Source organism: Lipotes vexillifer, unplaced genomic scaffold (assembly GCF_000442215.2).
Source record: "Lipotes vexillifer unplaced genomic scaffold, Lipotes_vexillifer_v1.1 scaffold415, whole genome shotgun sequence".
NCBI lineage: Eukaryota > Metazoa > Chordata > Mammalia > Artiodactyla > Lipotidae > Lipotes > Lipotes vexillifer.
The window spans coordinates 3175965-3196336 of record NW_006774345.1 but is presented as its reverse complement, the minus strand read 5'-3'; the positions used below and the strand labels follow the sequence as shown (position 1 = coordinate 3196336).

The 20372-nt window shown below is 35.8% G+C and overlaps 1 protein-coding gene across 1 annotated transcript in view; it reads right to left on the bottom strand.

Moving 5' to 3' along the window:
* Nucleotides 1–19293, bottom strand: part of CEP290 (centrosomal protein 290) — a 99074-nt gene extending 79781 nt beyond the window's left edge. Inside the window, exons 1-13 of the mRNA XM_007449121.1 lie at nucleotides 19177–19293; nucleotides 18949–19026; nucleotides 17900–17969; nucleotides 17488–17534; nucleotides 15650–15793; nucleotides 11465–11518; nucleotides 10851–10871; nucleotides 10574–10723; nucleotides 9997–10179; nucleotides 9267–9356; nucleotides 5534–5656; nucleotides 4464–4587; nucleotides 430–602 (exon numbers count right to left, since the gene is read on the bottom strand). Coding sequence (XP_007449183.1) covers nucleotides 430–602; nucleotides 4464–4587; nucleotides 5534–5656; nucleotides 9267–9356; nucleotides 9997–10179; nucleotides 10574–10723; nucleotides 10851–10871; nucleotides 11465–11518; nucleotides 15650–15793; nucleotides 17488–17534; nucleotides 17900–17969; nucleotides 18949–19026; nucleotides 19177–19278 — 1359 coding nt within the window. The 5' untranslated portion in view covers nucleotides 19279–19293. The remainder of the gene's footprint in view (nucleotides 1–429; nucleotides 603–4463; nucleotides 4588–5533; nucleotides 5657–9266; nucleotides 9357–9996; nucleotides 10180–10573; nucleotides 10724–10850; nucleotides 10872–11464; nucleotides 11519–15649; nucleotides 15794–17487; nucleotides 17535–17899; nucleotides 17970–18948; nucleotides 19027–19176) is intronic.
* Nucleotides 19294–20372: the final 1079 nt, after the last annotated feature.

The window sequence follows — 20372 nt, the reverse complement described above, 5'->3', positions numbered from 1 at the left end:
AAAAAAAAAAAAAAAAAAAAAAAATATATATATATATATATATATATATATATATTAAAAGTACAAAGTAAGGCTGTGTTGGCACAGTAGGTGGTAAAACTGTCTCTGTTACAACTTTTAGACAACTCATCAGTGGTGTCACATCTACACGGTGGTACAATGACACAGATTACGAAGAATCTAATCCTGCTGCCTCACCAAAGCTGATTATCTGGGCAAAATGCTTTAATCAAATGGTTTGAAAACAATTCTGCCAAAAAGTAAATGCTGCACAAAAGTTTGAACACTTCAGTATAAATCAATTAGGATAATCTTTATCACGAGATACTTCTGGAATGTTTTTAAATGGTATAAAGAAAATGGCACAGAACAGTCTATAAGTGGCAAGATAATTCTAAGCTCCTTGATTGACAAGATAAAAATACATACCGATTCATAATCTTTTAATCGCTTCAGAGTCTCAACTAGTTCTTTATCCTTTTCCCTAGCATCAGCCTCAGCCAGTTCAGCTGTTCTCTCAGCCTCTTTAGTTCTCTCTTCTAAAATTTGAACCTTAGACTGAATTTTCATATAATGAGTCCGTTGAGAAAGTGCTGAAGCTCCTACAGGGTAAAAATTAAAATCATGAATGAACTGAATTGACTACTTACTCCTGTAAAACACTGGTTCCAGTATGGGAAGCAGGAAATGTGGTATGTCACTTTAAAAAGTCCATTTAATATTATAATTTTATATTTGTAAAATAAAGTTTTGATTTGGTTTTATTTATAAAACTAAAAAGGAAAATTTAATAAAATCTTAGCTGAAAGGGTATGGATTATAAAAGACTGGAAAACACTGCTTTACAAAGAATGATAACTGTGGCAAAAGGCTGCTGTTTCTAATAGTCAGCTCCCTTTCGTCCACTGTAATAGAACTATGGATTTTTAGACGGACACATGGCCACTTGAAATAAAGACTAAATTTCCACTTACATTCCAGTAGCTAGGTGTAGTCATGAGACTAATAGGATATAAACAGAAAGACCATGTGCACATTTCAGGAAATGTTTTTAAAGGAGAGGAGTGAAATTTTCTTTTCTCCTTCCTCCTTGCTGCCAGCTGGAATATGGACATTAGGGCTGGAACTCAGTCTTCTTAGAACATGAGATGGAAACCACATGCTGATAGTCAAAGCAACAAGATACAGTGTCCCTGGTATCTGGTATTTGTACAAGTAGCACACCTACACTAAACTAGTTGCCTCAACTTTGATTATATCACAGAAAAGTACATTTCCATCCTGTTTAAACCATTGTTACATTCTATATTTTTCTGTCAGTTGCAGCTAAGCTTAACTGTAACTAATAGTTTAAAAATTCCTACTTGTACATCTTAACAAAGTGTTGCTAAGACCAAAATATAGTATTTGTATCATTCTAAAATTTAGTGACAATCATTCTTACACTCATCCATAATAAACATCTACTGATTTATAGGTCATATACTTACATAGAGGTACTGGACTAGTGTGGGAGACCACACACGTTTATAAGAAGTGAGCCCTGTTCTCTGGAGTGAACAGCCTAGCTGGAGAATGTGACACAGGCTCCTGTCCCCAAAATCTATTCTCCCTTTCTTCTGCAAGGCCCTCCACAATATATTACCTGCCTATCCTTCAGTACATGCTCTTTGCTTCTTGCCTCCTCTTCCTCTACCTCGCTGTTTGGGATTGGATGTGAGGGTAAAGTTCCATTTTGCATGACGCAGATGAAGGCAATACCCTAGACTGCCTAACTAGACCAATACACAAGTGAGAAATAAACTTCTATCTTGATTTTTGATTTCAGATGCTTCTACGAGCTAAAACTAATCTTAACCAATGAAAGGAGACCACCATTAACTGTCATGCACAAGTTAAATTCAAGATACAGAGTATACTCTAGTACACACACCTTCTGTGGACTTTAGGAATTACATGACTACGGACTGACAGAAGCGTCACTGTATAAGACCTCTTCCTTATTTGACAGCAGAGATCAACTGCCACTTTTTCTCCTGGTGGCTGAAATATGCAAACCCCACATCAGTGATCCTTTTAAAGCAATATAAGCTACTGTCAAAGAATAATTCTAATACATACATAATACAGACACATGTAGAAATAAGTATAGCAAGTGGGGCTTGATGCTGCTCAACAGTCACACTATATTTCCCTAGTCTGGTTCTTTTTTCCAGATGACCATTTCCTACCTTCTCTTTGCTTCTCTCTCCTCAAACTTCTAATATATCTGCCTCTATCCTCACTTTCAGCTGAGAACCTTGCTTCCTCATTCACTGAGAAAACCAAAACTTTTACTGTCAGGACATCTACCCAGCCATGTCGGACAGTAACTACACACCCCACCTTTCTTCCTGTTACTATGGATGAACTCTCTGTGCTCCTAAGCCACCTACTCCACTGAACACTAGATCCCATCCCATTGCCTTCTCAGGAATATTACTCCAGAAGTCCTTCTCTCCCTCCCTTGCTTCATCAATTCATGAATTGCTTCCTCTTTAATGGATCTTTCCTATTAACTTAGAAGCATGATTATTTCTTCCACTTAAAAGAGAAAAATATTTTCTTTATCCCCCTTTCCCCTCAGGCTACCACTCTATTTTTCTCCTTTCCATTTCCTCAAAAGTCTCTGTATTGGCTCTATTTCATCTCTACCCATTTTCTCTTGAACCAAAAATGACCACTGCTAAACCCAGTGGTCAATTTTTAGTGCTCCTCTTGTCTTATCAGCAGCAATGAATATAGTATAGAACACAGTTGCTTATGCTCTTCCTTGATGACATTCCACATGTGAGTTTCAGGGCTTTACGTGCTCCTGGTTTTCCTCCCATCTCTCTGGTCATTCCTTCTCAGCCTTTTTGGTTGTTCCTTTTCATCTCCCCAAGTTCTAAAGTAAAAGCATCCCAAGGCTCAGTCTTAAGATTTTTCTCTTTAACCAACATTTTCTCCTTTGATGATCTCAGCCAGCTTCATGACTTCAAGTACCATTTTTATGCATAAAGTTCCCAAATTAATATGTTTAACCCAGACTATCCTCATGAACCTCAGACTTCTATATACAAGTACCTACTTAACATTTTCACTCAGATGTCTAATAGCCATCTCACACTTAACATGTCCTGTTTAACTAAGTATCTGACCATCTCTAAACCTGCTCTTTCCACAGCCCTCCCCAGCATTCAGACCAAAAGCCCTGATAACTTTCACATCCTACATCTGATCTGTCAGCAAATTTCATTTCTATCACCTTCAAAATACATCCAGGACTACATATAACTCCACTGCTACCTCCGTGCTTTAAACTACCATCACCTCTCTCCAGGTTATTGCAGTAGTCTTATAACAGGTTCCCTGCTTCTCTCCTTACCACTCCTAGAGTCTATGGCAGGCACAGTCCAAGTCAAAATATATCACTCCTTTCTTCAGAAATTTTTTGATGTCCATTCTCACTTAAACGAAAAGCCGAAGTCCTTACAATGAACTGTAATGCCCCATATGATATGGCCCCTCGTTACCTCTCTGATCTCATCACCTACTACTGCCCACTTGCTCACCCTGCTCCAGCCACAAAGCCTTCTTTGTTGTTCCTCAAACATGCTCAGTAAATTCCTGCTTCAGTGCCCTGCACTGATTCTCACGGCTTAGGGACATCCACATGGCTCACTCCCTCATCTTCTTTAAGTCTTTGTTCAAATATCTCCTCAATGAGGCTTTTGCCTCACTATCTAAATTACAACCACACTACCATTATTTCACTTACACACAAACACACACATAGACTCATTCATTATGTGTCTAATTATTTTTTATCTTCAGCAATTACAATAAATATGTCATGAACTTATTATGAATAGTTTGCATTAATGTGTTCTGGTATAACTACAGTATATAGTGTTTTGGAAATATAAGATCACTAATGTAAGGGCTTATATTCAAAGGATCTGATGAGTTAGGTAAGCTAGCATGACCCAAGGTAGGGAGAATATGATGACATATCAAGTTGGGTAAGGTTAATTCAAATGTTGACAAGTCAATTACTTCTGAAAAATCTCTGCAATGTTGCTACACTGATCAAAATTTTATTTTCTTCCATTCTTTGTTAATTACAAAAAGAAGGATAAATACAATTATATCACCATTTTTCATTTCTTTTATACAGCCAATCTGGTAATAGAGGTTAATGTAGTTTTCATCAGAGAAAAACTACAGAAAATACTGCCATCATTTACATGTGTAAATACTAATATCATACATACGGCAGTCAATAATACCTTGTACAATTTTTTTTTAAATATAAAATTCAAATAAAGAAAAATCCCTAATATATCTGTTGGCATAATATAATTTCATTTTAATAAAAATAAAATATTTTAAAAACTTAATGGTATATAAAATGACTATATACTTATAAAACATTGAATTACCTTTGTTTCTTTGGAGCTCATTTTTCAAATCTTCAATAATAAAAGTATTTTTTTCCATTTCTTTTGTATATTGCTCTACTTGGTCAGTGAGCATCTTAATTTGACTATCTCGTTCTTGTATACCCTATAAAATATTTTGAATATTACATATTATCACTTTATGAATATTAATCTACATTTTTAAAGTAAGAGAAAAGGTAGGTCTTGTTTTTTTTCAAGAAGACTATAGAATATATTTTTTGTGAGTCAAATCTGTGCCTTTTACTATTTTGTATACTCAACTGCACTAATCACTGTAGGAATACTGCTGTCACTCTAGTACTTAAAGATGATATAAGGGCTAGCACTCTCACAAATGTGAATTCCAGAACTCTCTAATATTTGTGGCTTCTAATAACTCCTTTTGTGTTACTTTTCCTCATCATCCAATTCTATCTTTTTATCATTCTATGTTTGTGTTTTACCTTGTGCTTTTTCCTTTACTCAACTTAGCTTTCACCCCTGCAGTACTTCATTCAAAAATCTTGTCCCTTGCAATCGTCCTTATTCTCTAAATACTTCCCAAATTTCCTTCTTTCTTTTGGACTATGACTAGAGAGCACAGCTGATGCAAGTGTAACTTCTTTCTATATGAATATATTTGTACTATCAATAAAAACAAAAATTTTATACAATACAAATTATAACCATACTTTAGCTTATTTCACATTGTACAGGATATTTCAGCACTAAAACGCAACACAATAGACTTTAGTAACAGAGAATTAAGATATTTAAAAAATTTCTAAAAGTTTTTAAAGTTTCTTATTAAATAATTCCCAAGCAAAACAATAAATGTATTATCTGCATCAATAGAGAAAAATACATAAAATAATTTTATTCCTAACTCTAAACTTAATTCTAATTTTTTCTTGGGACTGGACGGTGTAAGAAATTTCAAAAGACTTTATTATATACCCCAAAGTGCAAGTGACTAGATTAGGCACAGGAAATAAATAAAACATAATTCAGAGTTTCATTGCCAACTTTAATAAACCTTGTTGATAAACCAAATTTTGAGAAAGTTTTACCTGTTGTAGAGCCATAATATTACTTTTATCAGCATCAAGCTGGGCATTTTTCAGTTTCTCCCTCAGGTTATGTAACATTTGCTGGTACCCAATAATTTCATCATCTTTAGAAGACAAAATTAACTAGAAATAAACAAAATAGAATCTGTTACATAAGAGCAAAATTAATAAACCATTCCTCATTTGTGGTAAATATTTTAATATATACCATTAGCAGATTTCGAGAAAATACAGGAAATAAAATCCTTTGAAGTGAGAAAATAGCAACTATTGGAATTACCACTGTTCTTTTGTACGTACAACCTGAAATTCAAATAAGAAATGATTCAAAAATATACACTGTACTTTTTGCTTTTTAAGAAATTCAATCTTTTAAACAATCGCTAGTTTCCAAAACCCATTCCTAGAACACTAAGCTATAAATAACTCCCTGCAATTACAAAAGGTTTTGTACAACTAATCTTTTATGAAGAAAACATTAAAATGACACTAAGAAGCATAAAATATCTTGAATGAATAAAAGCTATCTTGCTATGTTGTATGAAAGGAAAAGGCTAGCATTCCTCTGGACAAGAATGGAAGAGGTCCTCAGGCTTGACAACATGCATATGGTTAAGGCATTGCCATCCACTTCATGGCCTCTAATCATCATTTTTTTTGTTTTTTGGCGGTACGCGGGCCTCTCACTGCTGTGGCCTCTCCCGTTGCGGAGCACAGGCTCTGAACGTGCAGGCTCAGCAGCCAAGGCTCAGGGGCCCAGCCGCTCCGCGGCATGTGGGATCTTCCCGGACCGGGTCACGAATCCGTGTCCCCTGCATCGGCAGGCGGACTCTCAACCACTGCGCCACCATGGAAGCCCCTAATCATAATTTTTTAATACTGTACTGCATATTTGAAAATAGCTAAGAGAGTGGATCTTCAAAGTTCTCATTACCAGAAAAAAAAAATTGTAACTATGTATGATTACAGATGTTAACTGGACTTACTGGGGTTATCATTTTGCAATACATACAAACATCGAATCATTATACTGTATACCTGAAACTAGTATCATGTTATGTCAATTTTACCTCAATTCAAAAAAAAATGAAAGGTACCTTGTGTTCTTTGCTAGGACCAAATATCAAAATCAATCGATAAATTAATTTATAAATTTAATATATACCCAATAAAATAACTAAAATATTTTTTTTTAATTAATTATTTATTTATTTATTTAAGGCTGTGTTGGGTCTTCGTTTCTGTGTGTGGGCTTTCTCTAGTTGCGGCAAGCGGGGGCCACTCTTCATCGCGGTGCGCGGGCCTCTCACTATCGGGGCCTCTCTTGTTGCGGAGCACAGGCTCCAGGTGCGCAGGCTCAGTAGTTGTGGCTCACGGGCCCAGTTGCTACGCGGCTTGTGGGATCTTCCCAGACCAGGGCTCGAACCCGTGTCCCCTGCATCGGCAGGCGGATTCTCAACCACTGCGCCACCAGGGAAGCCCAATAACTAAAATATTTTAAAGAACTATTTCTAAAATTTGTATTTAAAAAGCACATTTATAAGAATCTAAAAAACATAAATAATGAGAACAGCTTTTTCAAATATTTAAGCATAATAATTAAAACAAGTGGGGCTTCCCTGGTGGCACAGTGATTGAGAGTCTGCCTGCCGATGCAGGGGACATGGGTTCGTGCACCGGTCTGGGAGGATCCCATGGAGCGGCTGGGCCTGTGAGCCATGGCCGCTGAGCCTGCACGTCCGGAGCCTGTGCTCCGCAACGGGAGAGGCCACAGCAGTGAGAGGCCCACGTACCGCCAAAAACAAAAAACAAAGAACAAGTGTACATGGTTAGAAAACAGATCAATCAATATAAAGAAGAGAGTCCCAAAATAAATTCAAATTCAACAGTTTTGTATGTAATAAAAATGGAAGTGTATTTGAGTAGGAGAAAAATGAAACGTTCAATAAATGATGTTTAGACAACAGAGTAGCTTGGTTGCATCCATATCTCACTCTTCATACCAAAATAAATAATATATGCTTCAAAGATTTACATGTAAAAGATGAAACTAGAAGATACTAGAGAAAATATGAGAAAACAATTTTATACTCAGAATCCTTTCTAACTATGATACAAAGGCCAAAAGCCATAAAAAAACATTAAATTTATGCAATATAAAAAAAATACTTCAGGGGCTTCCCTGGTGGCGCAGTGGTTGAGAGTCCGCCTGCCGATGCAGGGGACACGAGTTCATGCCCCAGTCCAGGAAGAACCCACATGCCACGGAGCGGCTGAGCCCTTGAGCCATGGCCGCTGAGCCTGCGCGTCCGGAGCCTGTGCTCCGCAACGGGAGAGGCCACAACAGTGAGAGGCCCGCGTACCGAAAAAAAAAAAAAAAAAATACTTCATAGTAAAAAACACCATAAAGCCAAAAGACAAGTGACCAACTAGAGGAATATATCTGCAATATATATCACAATTACACTTGTAGCATTTATTCTACAGATACACATTTTCAAAATAAATACACAAGGATATTCATTAAAACATTTTTTCTAATAGCAAATATTGGAAACCTCCTAAACGCCACATAATAGGGAATCAATAACATACATATCTACAAAGAAAAATTACATTAAAAAGAACAAAGTAATACCATACGTACTGATATAAACTAAGTAAAAGATACTAAGTAAAAATGAAGTGCAGAAGAATACATTTGCTAACATCTCTCCCCCAAAATTAAACGATTAAAAACAACTCTTTTTTTCCTGGGGTTGGTAAACTATGGCTCATAGGTCAAATTTGGCCTGCTGTCTGCTTCTGTAAAGTTTCATTGGGAAAACAGCCTTGCTCATTTATTTATGTATTGTCTATGGCTGCCTTCATATGATAATAGCAGAGTTGAATAAATACACCAGAAACCAAATATTCTAAAATATTTACTCCCTGGCCTTTTACAGAAAGTTTATTGACCTCTGATTGATTCTATAAACTTCATTTCCACTGCTACTGCTCTTGTTTAAAATATAGGTTAGCTGAGATTCCCACATGATAATTTCAAATAGCCAACAAGATTTATGTGAACCTTGTTAGAAACAAAGACTATAAAAGTGATAGCTTTTAAAATTAGATTTATTCAGAATCATTTCAGACTTTTTTCAAAATATATAATCATCACAATCTTAACTTCTGATATGGTAAGGCTTGGGGTTATGGTTGGAGTTAGAGAGTGGTGAGAGAGGAACAGACTTTTGAAAAGACTTCTCAGGTGATTCTGAAAGATCCCTTCCCTTACTTTCATTCCTGATCCACTTCCTTACTCCCATTTCCACTGAATGCCAATAGCTTGATTAATCTAACATGGAAGGAGAGTCAGAAAAACCAAAGTTAAACCTGGAACTATATAACTAATATATACAAGGTACCTATGGTTTATGTGAAAACACTTAAATTTTATTTATAATTATCTATTTTAGATGACATATTATATTTTAGACTTAGATTTCTATCAGAAAACTAAAAATTTTAAATTTAACTCATTGATGTAGAAGAGCTCATTCAACAACAGATAAGCTAGAGGTCTACACACGAGTTCTTAGAGTTTTCCAGCTAAAACATTTAATACACTTTTTAAAATGCATAATAAAAATGTCATTAACTAGTACAAGAACTTTAAAGAAAATTAAGACTAAAAAACTGAAATCTAAAATGAAAATGAACAAGCTATTATAGCAATTGAAAAAAGCACCTTCCATTCTTCTACTTTTGCATTGACAGCTGCCATGATTGGATCATCTTCTTCATTTTTTGCTTTCAGAAGATTTGTAAGCTCCTGCACCTAAAAGGCAACAACTATTTCAAGAACTGTTGCAAATTAGTGTACTATACATGTATTTGTTGTATATGAATATTTACACACATGGTAAGCATACACATGCACATATATACATATACATTACAAATGCATATTCATTATGGGGAGCAGTTCTGTAGTTAAGGTGACCTTTAATTGTTTGTGCATCTTTACAGTTGTATAATTATTTTTTGTCATTAGAGAATTGTATTTTTAAGTATTACTCTATTTTTTAAACAAGTTTAATCCCATGTAAGTAGTAAACAATATATTGGTTTCTATGATATTTAGAGTGTATTTATTTTAAGGTATAAAATTAAGCTTGATGGTCCACAGGACTTCTAAGAGGCTTTAGCAGAAAATTTGCAGGATTGCTATCTACATATTCGTTCAGGTATCACCCATATACTCTACGTGGCAGGAATTACAAAGTATATGTAAGGGGACTAGAGAAACACACAGAGACAAATATATACCCATGGCAACATATTACAGTGTAAGATGACATACTAGAGCATAAGACAAAAATTCATACCCTAGAAAGTTAAAAGTACTTTCTAGTTTCAAATAAATAGTAATGAGGCAATAGGAAGTTTGCCCAAATAAGTCAAACAGGAATTCTTACTTGAAGCTGGTAATGATCATTTTCTTTTTTTAACTGGTCCATTATATTATCTGTCTGATGCACAATAGCTTTCATCCTATTATATTCATCAGTCATCTTCTCCATTTCCTGTACAGACTCTTCTAGATTTTTTCTCATTTCTTGATTCTGAAGTTCAAGTTTCTCATTAGCTTCTGTTAAAGTCTAAGAAAGGTAAAGATGCTACAGTTAAAAACAATTTAAGAAACTAAAATTTAAATTAATACTAAATGGAGTCATACGTGTCTGCTGGAGAAAACAGAATTCTTCATAGATATTTAGTATCAATTGCTATTGGTCAATTAAACCAAATTAAATATCAAGAAAAGTGTAAGTAAGTATCTTAGTTCTTAAACAATGCCCAAGATAGGCATATAACAAGAATGAATTTGCAAGATTTGCAACTTCAAAGATGCAATTTATTTCATGTTTTACAAATACATAGCTGCAGATTTATACTAAATATACTGAAATGTAGGGCTAAATACTAATTTTATATTATAATGAAATTAAAGTTTTATAAAGATCATTGCTTTGAAATGACTTCTATCCATTTTACCTGAATTTCATCTAGATATTGGACAAGTTCATAGTTTTTTTTAGACAATTGTGATCGGTAGTCACTGTCTTCTCTTCTTGATGAAAGTGTTTCTTTTTGCGAATCTATTTGTTTTTGATAGTCAATAATATCCTGACGAAGCTGTTCATTCTAAAGGCAGATCAAACACAGTATTCTATTAAAAAAACTATCCAAAGAAACAAAATTTCACCCTCTGAATTGTAATCTCAAAACACATCTTTAAAATTCCAAGGTTTCACCACCCTTAAAGCCTCACCTTTTTCTTTAGACGTTTGTTCTCCAGAAGAGGACAGGAAAAAGGTAATTAGAAATAAGAAAGGCAATATATAATATAATAATTAGAAATTAAAGAAAACAAAAAAAATTTTAGGAGAATGAGATATTATTTTGGATAATCAAAGAAAGCAAGAATATTAATTACCAACCAAAACAAAAAAACATTTTGATTATGTTAAAAAGATAAGCACTATCAGGATAAACAATGTACAAACATTATTTGGCTCAGAAGAACCAAATAATAATCAGAATTTGTAAGATTTAATGAGAAACAAAAGTTTTAAAAGAATGCCAGATAAAGTAAGGAAATAAGGCAGAAATCCAGTCATATATTCAGTTAGCAAACTAGCAAAGAACAGCTTAAAAAACAAAGCAAGATTTACCCACATAGACCTAAGAGATGAATGTAGTACTTAACGGCCTCACCTTTCAACTTATTTTCTATTTCCCTAAGACAAAGTCATATCATAAAACACGGTTTGAAAACATCAATTACTTAGACGATTCCAGTTCTGGTTACAGAATTAATTTATGAACACTTTTTTAATAAGTATCTTTGTTGAACCACCACAACTACTAAAATTTTTTACCAACCTCTCTCCTTAATTTGCTGTTTTCATTTTCTGCCTCCTCATTTCGAAGAGCCAACTAAAACAGCAAAAAACAAATAAGATAAAATTCAGCAGTAGTTCTATGTAATGCCAGGTTTTCAGTTCCTTTCCAATAACACAGAGAATGTTTAACTACTGAGGACTTCATGTCGACCCAAGACATGAATAATACGCCAAAATTTTGAAAACTAACTAACTAAGGATTAGGAAGGATGAAGCAGGTTGAGTTTAAAACATTATAAAACAAAACACAAAAACCTCTAACCAAAGGATACAGAAAACAAAACATTACCCTCTTCCCCCAGCATAAAACCTAATAATGAGTAGTCTTCCAACCAAGATCTGCATCATTTTGCAGTTCTACTACCAGAGCTAGAATACTCTTTGCTCTCAGTGAGCATTAAATTACTTAGAAATACAAAGCAGTAGAACATAATGGTTAAAAAGAAGCATGGATGCTTGGATACTGGGTGGGGAGACTAAAAGGACATTACTGGGCCAGTAGAGGAAATCTGATTATGGACTACATATTAGATAACAGTACTGAATTGATATTATATTCCTGAGTATGCTAATTATATAAGTAGTTATATTGGAAAATATAACTACTTATATAGTTATAAAGGAAATATAACTACTTCCTTTCAGTGGAAACTCACTGAAATATTTAAGAATGAAATATCATGATATTTGCAATATTTAAGTATGAAGTATCATGATATCTGCAATTAACTCTGATGTCTCAGCAAAAAAGAAAGGAGGGGAGGGGAGGGGAGGGGAGGGGAGTAAGTCTGTGTGTACAAAGATAAAGCATATGTGGCACAGTGTTAACAGGTGAACCTATATGAAGACTCTGTGTTTACCGTTTTTCTTACAATCTTTATGAAGATAAAGTTTTCAAAAAAAAAGTTTAAAGAAAGTTCATAATAAAATGCAATGTGCTATACGAATCTTAGAATTTTACCATTATTATTATTATCATCTGGGAGTTAAGAAACAGTCCCATCCTGTTTTGAATTGGAAAATTTTAACAAGAGACATGTCAGGAACTTAAGGCTAAAGCATTTAATACTACTGATGCTCCTTTTCCTTGGTTTTGAAACATCATACTCTTGATATTTGTCCTTTCTTGGTCTATTCCTTGAAGCACCACTTCCTCTTGCATTAGACATTTCTATACCTAGACATCTGCCTTACAATCACTTCTATTGCTTCAGTATCTATGCTGATGACCCACAAATTCTTATCATCTACCCGGTATCTCTCATGAGCTTCTTATCCAGATATCCTTTCTGAATATGCCCACAGGGACCTCAAACTGAACATGTACAAAACAAATAATAATCACAAACCTTCTAAACTCCCCTTGTGTCACTTCTAAGTGAATGGTGCTATCTACCTATCCAGTGGCCCAACCCAGAAAATTAGGTGGACTACCCATTCCTCCCTCTTCACCAACAACCAATCATTCATCATATCCAATTACATCTACATCCCTCAAACATGTCTATGTCCCTAATCCCCCTCAGTCACTAATTAGTCCATCGTCACACTGACTTAGCACAAATGTCTCCTTACTAGTCTTGGCCCCCTTGCAAAGTACAGATCTGATCATGATATCCCAGAGTTCAAAATCCTTCATTGGCTCCTATTTGGAAAAAGGACCAAATCCCTCAGGTACTGGCCTTTGCTTATCTCTCTAGAGGATCATAAATGTTAAAGCTGGAAAGGTAGGGTAGCACAGCAGATAAGAGCACAGAATTTGAGTAAATCTGGATCAAATCCTGGCTTTATCATTTATTAGTCGTGTAACCATGGGCAATTACCTACCCTTTCTGTGTCTGTTTCTTCATCTGTAGCCTGGGGGAAATGTCACCTCTCTCATGTAAGTATCAAATGAGGAATAATGAATTAATGCATATAAAGTATCTGGCACATAGTAAGGACTCTACACTAGCTATTTTTACCTATATTCCAACCAGAATGAATAACTGTAGTTCCCTGAATACACCATGCTATCTCTTACCTCTAGGTCTTAGTAAACACTGTATCTTCTACCCAGAATGCCTTTTCCTTAACCACCACCTACATCCCATTCCCTCTTCCAGGCTAACTCTTATTTCAGGTCTCAGTTTACAGATCATTTCTTGAACCTCAAGACTGACTCAGGTATACCTCTCCAGAGTACTCCAGAGTATTCTTATATCCTTATGTATCCCCAGGCTATCATATTATCTTATGTTACCTTTGTTATTGACAGTCAATATCGTTGAGAAGCAGAATAGCGTTGCCCACTGTATCCTCAGTATTTAGCACAGTCTCTGGCATGCTATAAGTACTCAGTAAAACTGAATGACTGGTTAAGGGCAAAGAAGAAATTGCTAAAGCAACTCATATCCATATTCTACTTCAAGAAATCTAGCAGCTGGAAAGGTACATAAGCCATATATTCAAGTTGTCTGTGTGTGTGCCTATGAATGAAGATAGTAGTCTAAGATATGAATAGACATGGTAGTTCTGATTAGCTAACAGTGTGTGGTATCAATGGTGAGAAGTTGACTAATATATGGGCTAGACAAAAGAACAATAGCCCAGAAAAACACATACATGGCCACCTCCCTAAGCAATTCTATTACTGTATAGCATAGGTTGGACCCTTCATGATTAAGAAATCTATAGATCTGTTATGTTTCACTGAGTCAACTAAACACATAATGCTCTAAGAGCTTATTCCTAACCTTCAGGTGGCATCAATCCATACTTTTTCCACTGCAAAAACTGTACAGATAGCTCACTTTTACGTGACTTCCAAACTATATAATAAAATAGATATATCAAGAATGGGGATGCTTTTCCTTACAAATCAGTCTATGATGAATTCTTTTTAAATAGCAATGTTACCTCATAATCAATGTCGTTTACTTAAAATTTATAACCATCTATTTCCAAGAGAACAATGGGCAAAATAAGATTATCAAGATGTAATACAATATTGACCTTATAAAGGACACAAAGGTAGAAAAAGCTTCTGGGCACCAGGGATGGGACAGTTAATACATGTAGGCACCAGATTTTGTACTAAGTTCACTGACAGCTGAGGCAAAAAAAGAAAGCATACTATTTTCTGACAGGAAATACAAACTTATCAGCAAAAAAATATTTTCCTCAAACTAAATTTAAGTGAACATTGCATGAGTTATTTTGTAAATAACAAGTATAACATAAGAGGTAATAATAAACTATGCTTGTATAAAAGATGACATGTCATGGTTTAAAATATGAATTGATTTAGAAAATGGTGAGATTAACACTTTTTAAGAACCTACGTATTACATAAAGCGAGGTACACCTGAAAATAAAAAACTTATTATTGAATACATCACTAAAAGATTAATTTCTAAGTCTACTACTAATATAGATACAAATAAATATCTTTTTCCCAAAATATATTATGAAAAATAAGAAAATCAAAAAAATTTTTTAATTTTATTTATTTATTTTGGGCTGCATTGGGTCTTCATTGCTGTGCACAGGTTTTCTCTAGTTGCAGCGAGCGGGGGCTACTCTTCATTGCGGTGCATGGTCTTCTCATTGTGGTGGCTTCTCTTGTGGAGCATGGGCTCTAGGCGCACGGGCTTCAACACTTGTAGCAAGCGGACTCAGTAGTGTGGCTCACACGCTCTAGAGCGCAGGCTCAATACTCATGGTGCATGGGCTTAGCTGCTCTGCGACATGTGGGATCTTCCTGGACCAGGGCTCGAACCCGTGTCCTCTGCATTGGCAGGCGGATTCTTAACCATTGTGCCATCAGGGAAGCCCAAATCAATTGTTTCTGAATGCCTATTAATTTCTTCATACCAATATTCCAGATCAAACCATCAACTTTATGTGAAGAATTCTAACATCTGGAGAAAAAGGTACCTCCATGTAAAAAGAATTAATCTCTAGGTCATATTCATTCACTAGATGTACCTGATCCATTACATTTTAAAGACATGATGACAACATGAACTGTTATATAAAACCTTATCAATAAGCATACATCAATTCCCACAAATAACATAAAACATAAAAATTGAAACTGTCAGTAATAATTATAAAAAGCATAAACAGGTGGTGTTTTTTGGTAACTTGAACAGTTAAGAGTCATTGAAACACTGTGCCTTACTTGCTCATTAACTTTCTTTTCTTTCTCTAACTCTTTTTCCATGTCCTCCAATTCTCTATCTTTTTGTTCCAACTGCTTTTCAAGTTGGCGAATTTCATCACGTAAAAAGCGAGTGTCACGTCCACCTGCAGAGTGCTGTGCCATCTTAAAGTAATAAACCAAAAGTATAAATTAATTCCATTATATCTGGAGATTCAAATGAATCAACAACAAAAATAATTATCTTGACTTTAAATTTTATCATAATCAGCACGAGATGTTTAAAATCATGTTGCTTAAAAACAATTATTTTTATTAAGCATATTTAAGCTTTAGTTCACAGGCTGACAACCCCTTAAGCTCTTCCTGAGCCATCCAGTGTATGAAGAATTAACAGTCAATCACTCAGGCTCTGTTATAGCTGCTGAGCCACAGACACCAGGGTAAAGTGCAAAGGCATACAACGATCTTTGAGATGAACTATCTAGGCTTCCCCTGAGTATCAGAGCTCTGAAACCAGGCTACAAATCACCAGAGCCTCCACCCTAGCCACTGAGCCATGGTGTTCTTAACCTGCCCTTTCCCTCATACCACTGACTATTTAGACCAGTGTTCTCTAAAAGGACTTTCTAGGATAAAGGAAATGTTCTCTGCACTGCCCAATACAGTAGCCACTATCTACATGTGTCTACTGAGCACTTGAAATGTGGCTAGTGCAACTAAAGAACTGAATTCTTAACTTTAACTGTAATTAATTTAAATGCTAATGGCCACATGTAGCTAGTGCTACTATAGTGCACACCCCAAATTAGATTATCTTTAAAATTTTGCAGCAGACTAAATACATTTTGCTTCATTTTCCTGTTACTTTGGGTCATAGTTAAAAACATCAAAAATCCTTTAGTCATCTAATCTGTCTCACATTCATCTCCCTAGCATACAGTTCTGTTACTCTTCTACCTTAACTAAACTTTTCTTACTCTTAACCTCCTTCAAAAAGCATGTTCTTACCAACATCTCCAACTGTCCTATCCTTCTATTCTATAGTAGTTGCCTTGCTAAACACTAACACAGAATTGACCTTACTTCATAACTCACTTAAGAAGTAATTATTGAGAATGACTGGTATTTCCCTAGAAGCTGGATATACGACAGGGAATAGAAAATAAACCATCTAAGTTCGCAGAGTTAACATGCTAAAAAACCAGGGTTTGAACGTAAACTATCTGACTCCAGATACTGAAATCTCCAGTTCATTCTCCACTATATTTCTGGTTTTATCTGACTTCTTTAAAATTTGATGACACATCTTTCACTCTTATTTTTAGCAGATGACCTCTCCATCCTCTCAAATTCCAGGCACTAAACCTACAAACATCAAAAGCTTCTGTTCATATCCATTCTTCCTTCCTCCCTTTTACCAAGGAAAAAGGTCCTTCCTCCTTATAAAGGCTAATCCATTTGTATCACATTCTTTCCCACAGTCTCAGTAATCTCAATGCATTCCTTTCCTTAACAATACATTCACATTTTGGCTCTTGGCTTTCTCAAAAGCTACCTCTTCTCCTATACCTTTCTGTCACTGTTCCTCAAATTCCAACATGCCTCATTCCACCTCAGTTATAGTAATCTCTCTGTATATTTCTCTGTACTACAAGCTTGTTCACAATTGGATGTGCAATCCTTAGCAGAATTTAAGATACATAAATAGGCACGTAAAATATATACTGAACAAACAATTATAAACACAATATCATTCCAGTGATTTTTTCCAGCTAACTACAATGAAAAAATTTTAAAATAATAATTGAAAATAATATTTACAATGATTACACCCTAAGGAATACAAAAGAACATACCTCCAGTTCATTTTCCAGTTTCATTACTTTAGTTTTTAATTGATTTTCTATTAAAAAAAGATAAATATTTCAATTGGTCAGATTTATCTCAAAACAAACTTTTCAATAATTTTCAATAAAATAATAAAATTAATTTTTAAAGATTCCATCATGGTTGTAATGATAAGGTAACATAAGAAAATAACTATTTTGTACCTGATCCATGAAATAGGAGTTCTATAAAAATATTTCAAAATAAACTGAGTATACACATTTTATAAAATATTGGGTTGGCCAGAAAGTTTGTTTGGATTTGTCCATAAGATCTTACTTTTTGGTCAACCCAATATATTAAAGCTAATTCTTCACTGCTTAGTGAATAAATGAAATCCACCATTTAACACCATAATAATCTTTTCCCCAAGGCATTTACCAAATTTTGCTTGTTCTTCTCCAGCTTTTTCAACTTCTTCCAAAGCTAGCTCTACTTCTTGAGCTTTCATCTAAACGTTAAGAATAAAGTTATTTCAGTATGCCTGTACACTAGAATGTAAGCACTGAAAATAAGAATTTTGTTTTGTATTTGCTATCCCAGTACTTACTGCCTGCAATGCCTGGCACAAGGAGACATTCAGCAAACATTTGTTGAATGAATAGATGATTTTCTTAAGGCTATAATTTCTAGATTCCTAAGAGTTTGAAACATCTTTGATTCCTCTTTTCCCTCAAGTCTTACATCTAGTACTGCAACTTTTCTCTTTGTAATGTTTTCAACTATCTCTTTTATTCTATTCTAATTTTCATTATTCTAGTCCATAATTTTGTCTAACTTCCTTCATAAGTTTAACCCTCTTAAGGCATATTTTTGTATCTACCAATTATAGATCAAAAACCTTTAATGGCTCCTCATTGCTGATATCATAAAATACGTCTTTAAAGGCCCTAGACAGCCTATTCTAAACTATATGCAACATTGTTTCCTCTGCAACCTGCTATTATAAACTTTCTGCACTTGTCTCCTTAAATGTAAAGAACATGCATACTTTCTATTCCCAGTTTTTATTTATAGTAACCTCCAGCTCTAGAATCTCCTTAACACTTTACCACTGCCCTCCACTTACCTAAAACTACTCATCAGTCTTTGACCTTTATAAAGTCTTCTCACACCTAAATCTCTTCCCCTCCTAAAAAATCCCAACAGTAGTCAGCTACTGTAACAAGCTGTAACATAATTAACATAGGACCTCCCTATGCTTTTTTAAACATAACCATTCTGTTTCCCCTACACACTCTTTTAGGAACTTTAGAGCAGAAACTAGCAATGTTTTTCACCTAAAATTCTCAGTTGACATTTGAAGATATCTCATTTTTTAGTGGTCATTTAGATTTTACAAAGTACTTTCACAGAGATTAAATTATCTAAGAGATTCTTACACTTTCTCTAATAGTCAAAGCTATTATTAAAACCTACTGTATACAAACCTTCATTAGAGACTGAGTAATTCTGAAAAGGTGTATCATATTTTCTTGACTTTCACTTTTTAGCTCATTTACTTCCACCTAAGTAAAGAGAAAAGCAACTATTTCATATTTTATAACCTTAAGCAAAATACAAGAAATCTTCCAGTTGTACCATTCTTTGATTTCAGGGACAACTTAGACTATCATAGTTGTATGTATATATCTATGCATTATTTATCAATTAAGTACCTTAGATAAGGAAATCAATAAATTATCTGCCAATTCTTCTTGACGAGGCAACTCATCTGGGTCAACTTTTCTTATTTCTTTCCAGTTTATGTTAGGTGGCATCTTGAATTCTTTCACTGTGCTTTACTTTCTGTAACAATACAAGTGGGTATTAGCATTTTCAAGGTAAACAGCATTACTGTTTTTACAGATTACGCTATTACAACTCTCCACGATGTTAGCAAAGAGGTATGGCTCCTTAATTGCATAACAGATATGTGGGTAAAATAGCCTTGATCAAAATTACAGCAGTTGCGATAAATCATCAGATATTTTATCGGCTAAATTATGACCGCTTCCGTGGTTAAACTAAGGTAAGCTAGAACTAGGATTCTGTGCCCCCTTCCTCCACGCCCCCTTACCACCAAAGCGTGCGATGCTTGGAAGGCTGAAATTGACCCCTGATTCTGAGAGACAGGAGCTAGGATTAAGGGGGGAAAAAAAAGCGAGAAAGTAAACGATTGAAATGAGTGCAGTTGGGCCGAAGAAACCAGGGCTGAAGCGAGGGGAAGGCAGATGGACTGCAAATCAAAGGCTAAGGGGCTGTTGTTTATTTGGGCCGTTAGGCTTAAAGAACCTTTGCGGGAAGAACTCTCTGTCCGCGCTCTCCAGGATCCACCCACCTAAACCAAGCCTGGCATCCAGCGGCGGCCCCTCAGCTACCGCACCCACCCAGCCGAGCCCCGCCGCCACGCCTGACGGCTCCCCAGCACGGTTCCAATCAGACACTAGATACCGCCAACTGATCTCTAGCGGCAGCGGCTGCTAAACGACGCATTTCCCACCTAGCCGAGGCCGGAACAAGAGCCCGGATGCAAGCGTCGCCTACATTTCACGACTGTGGGCGATGCTTTACGTTTAGATTCCGCAGCGGGGTCCCTGGACTCTGTGTTAAGGGCGGGGAGAAGGCCTGGGATGAGGACTGCAAATCCCAGAGTGCAGTTCTGCTTGGAGGCCGGGGCGTCCTGGACGCTGAAGTCTGAGAAGTGGAGATAGGCCGTTCCCGGCGTGCAGTGCGGGAGGCTGCGACGGTACCGGGGTGCGGGGGAACCGCCTCGAGGCGGGAGGCGCGGCGGCCGAGGCGTGTCTGCACTGGTCGGCTGAACGAGGCGGACCATGACTGTGCCTTCGGTGGCGTCTCTCGCCGGACCGCTCTT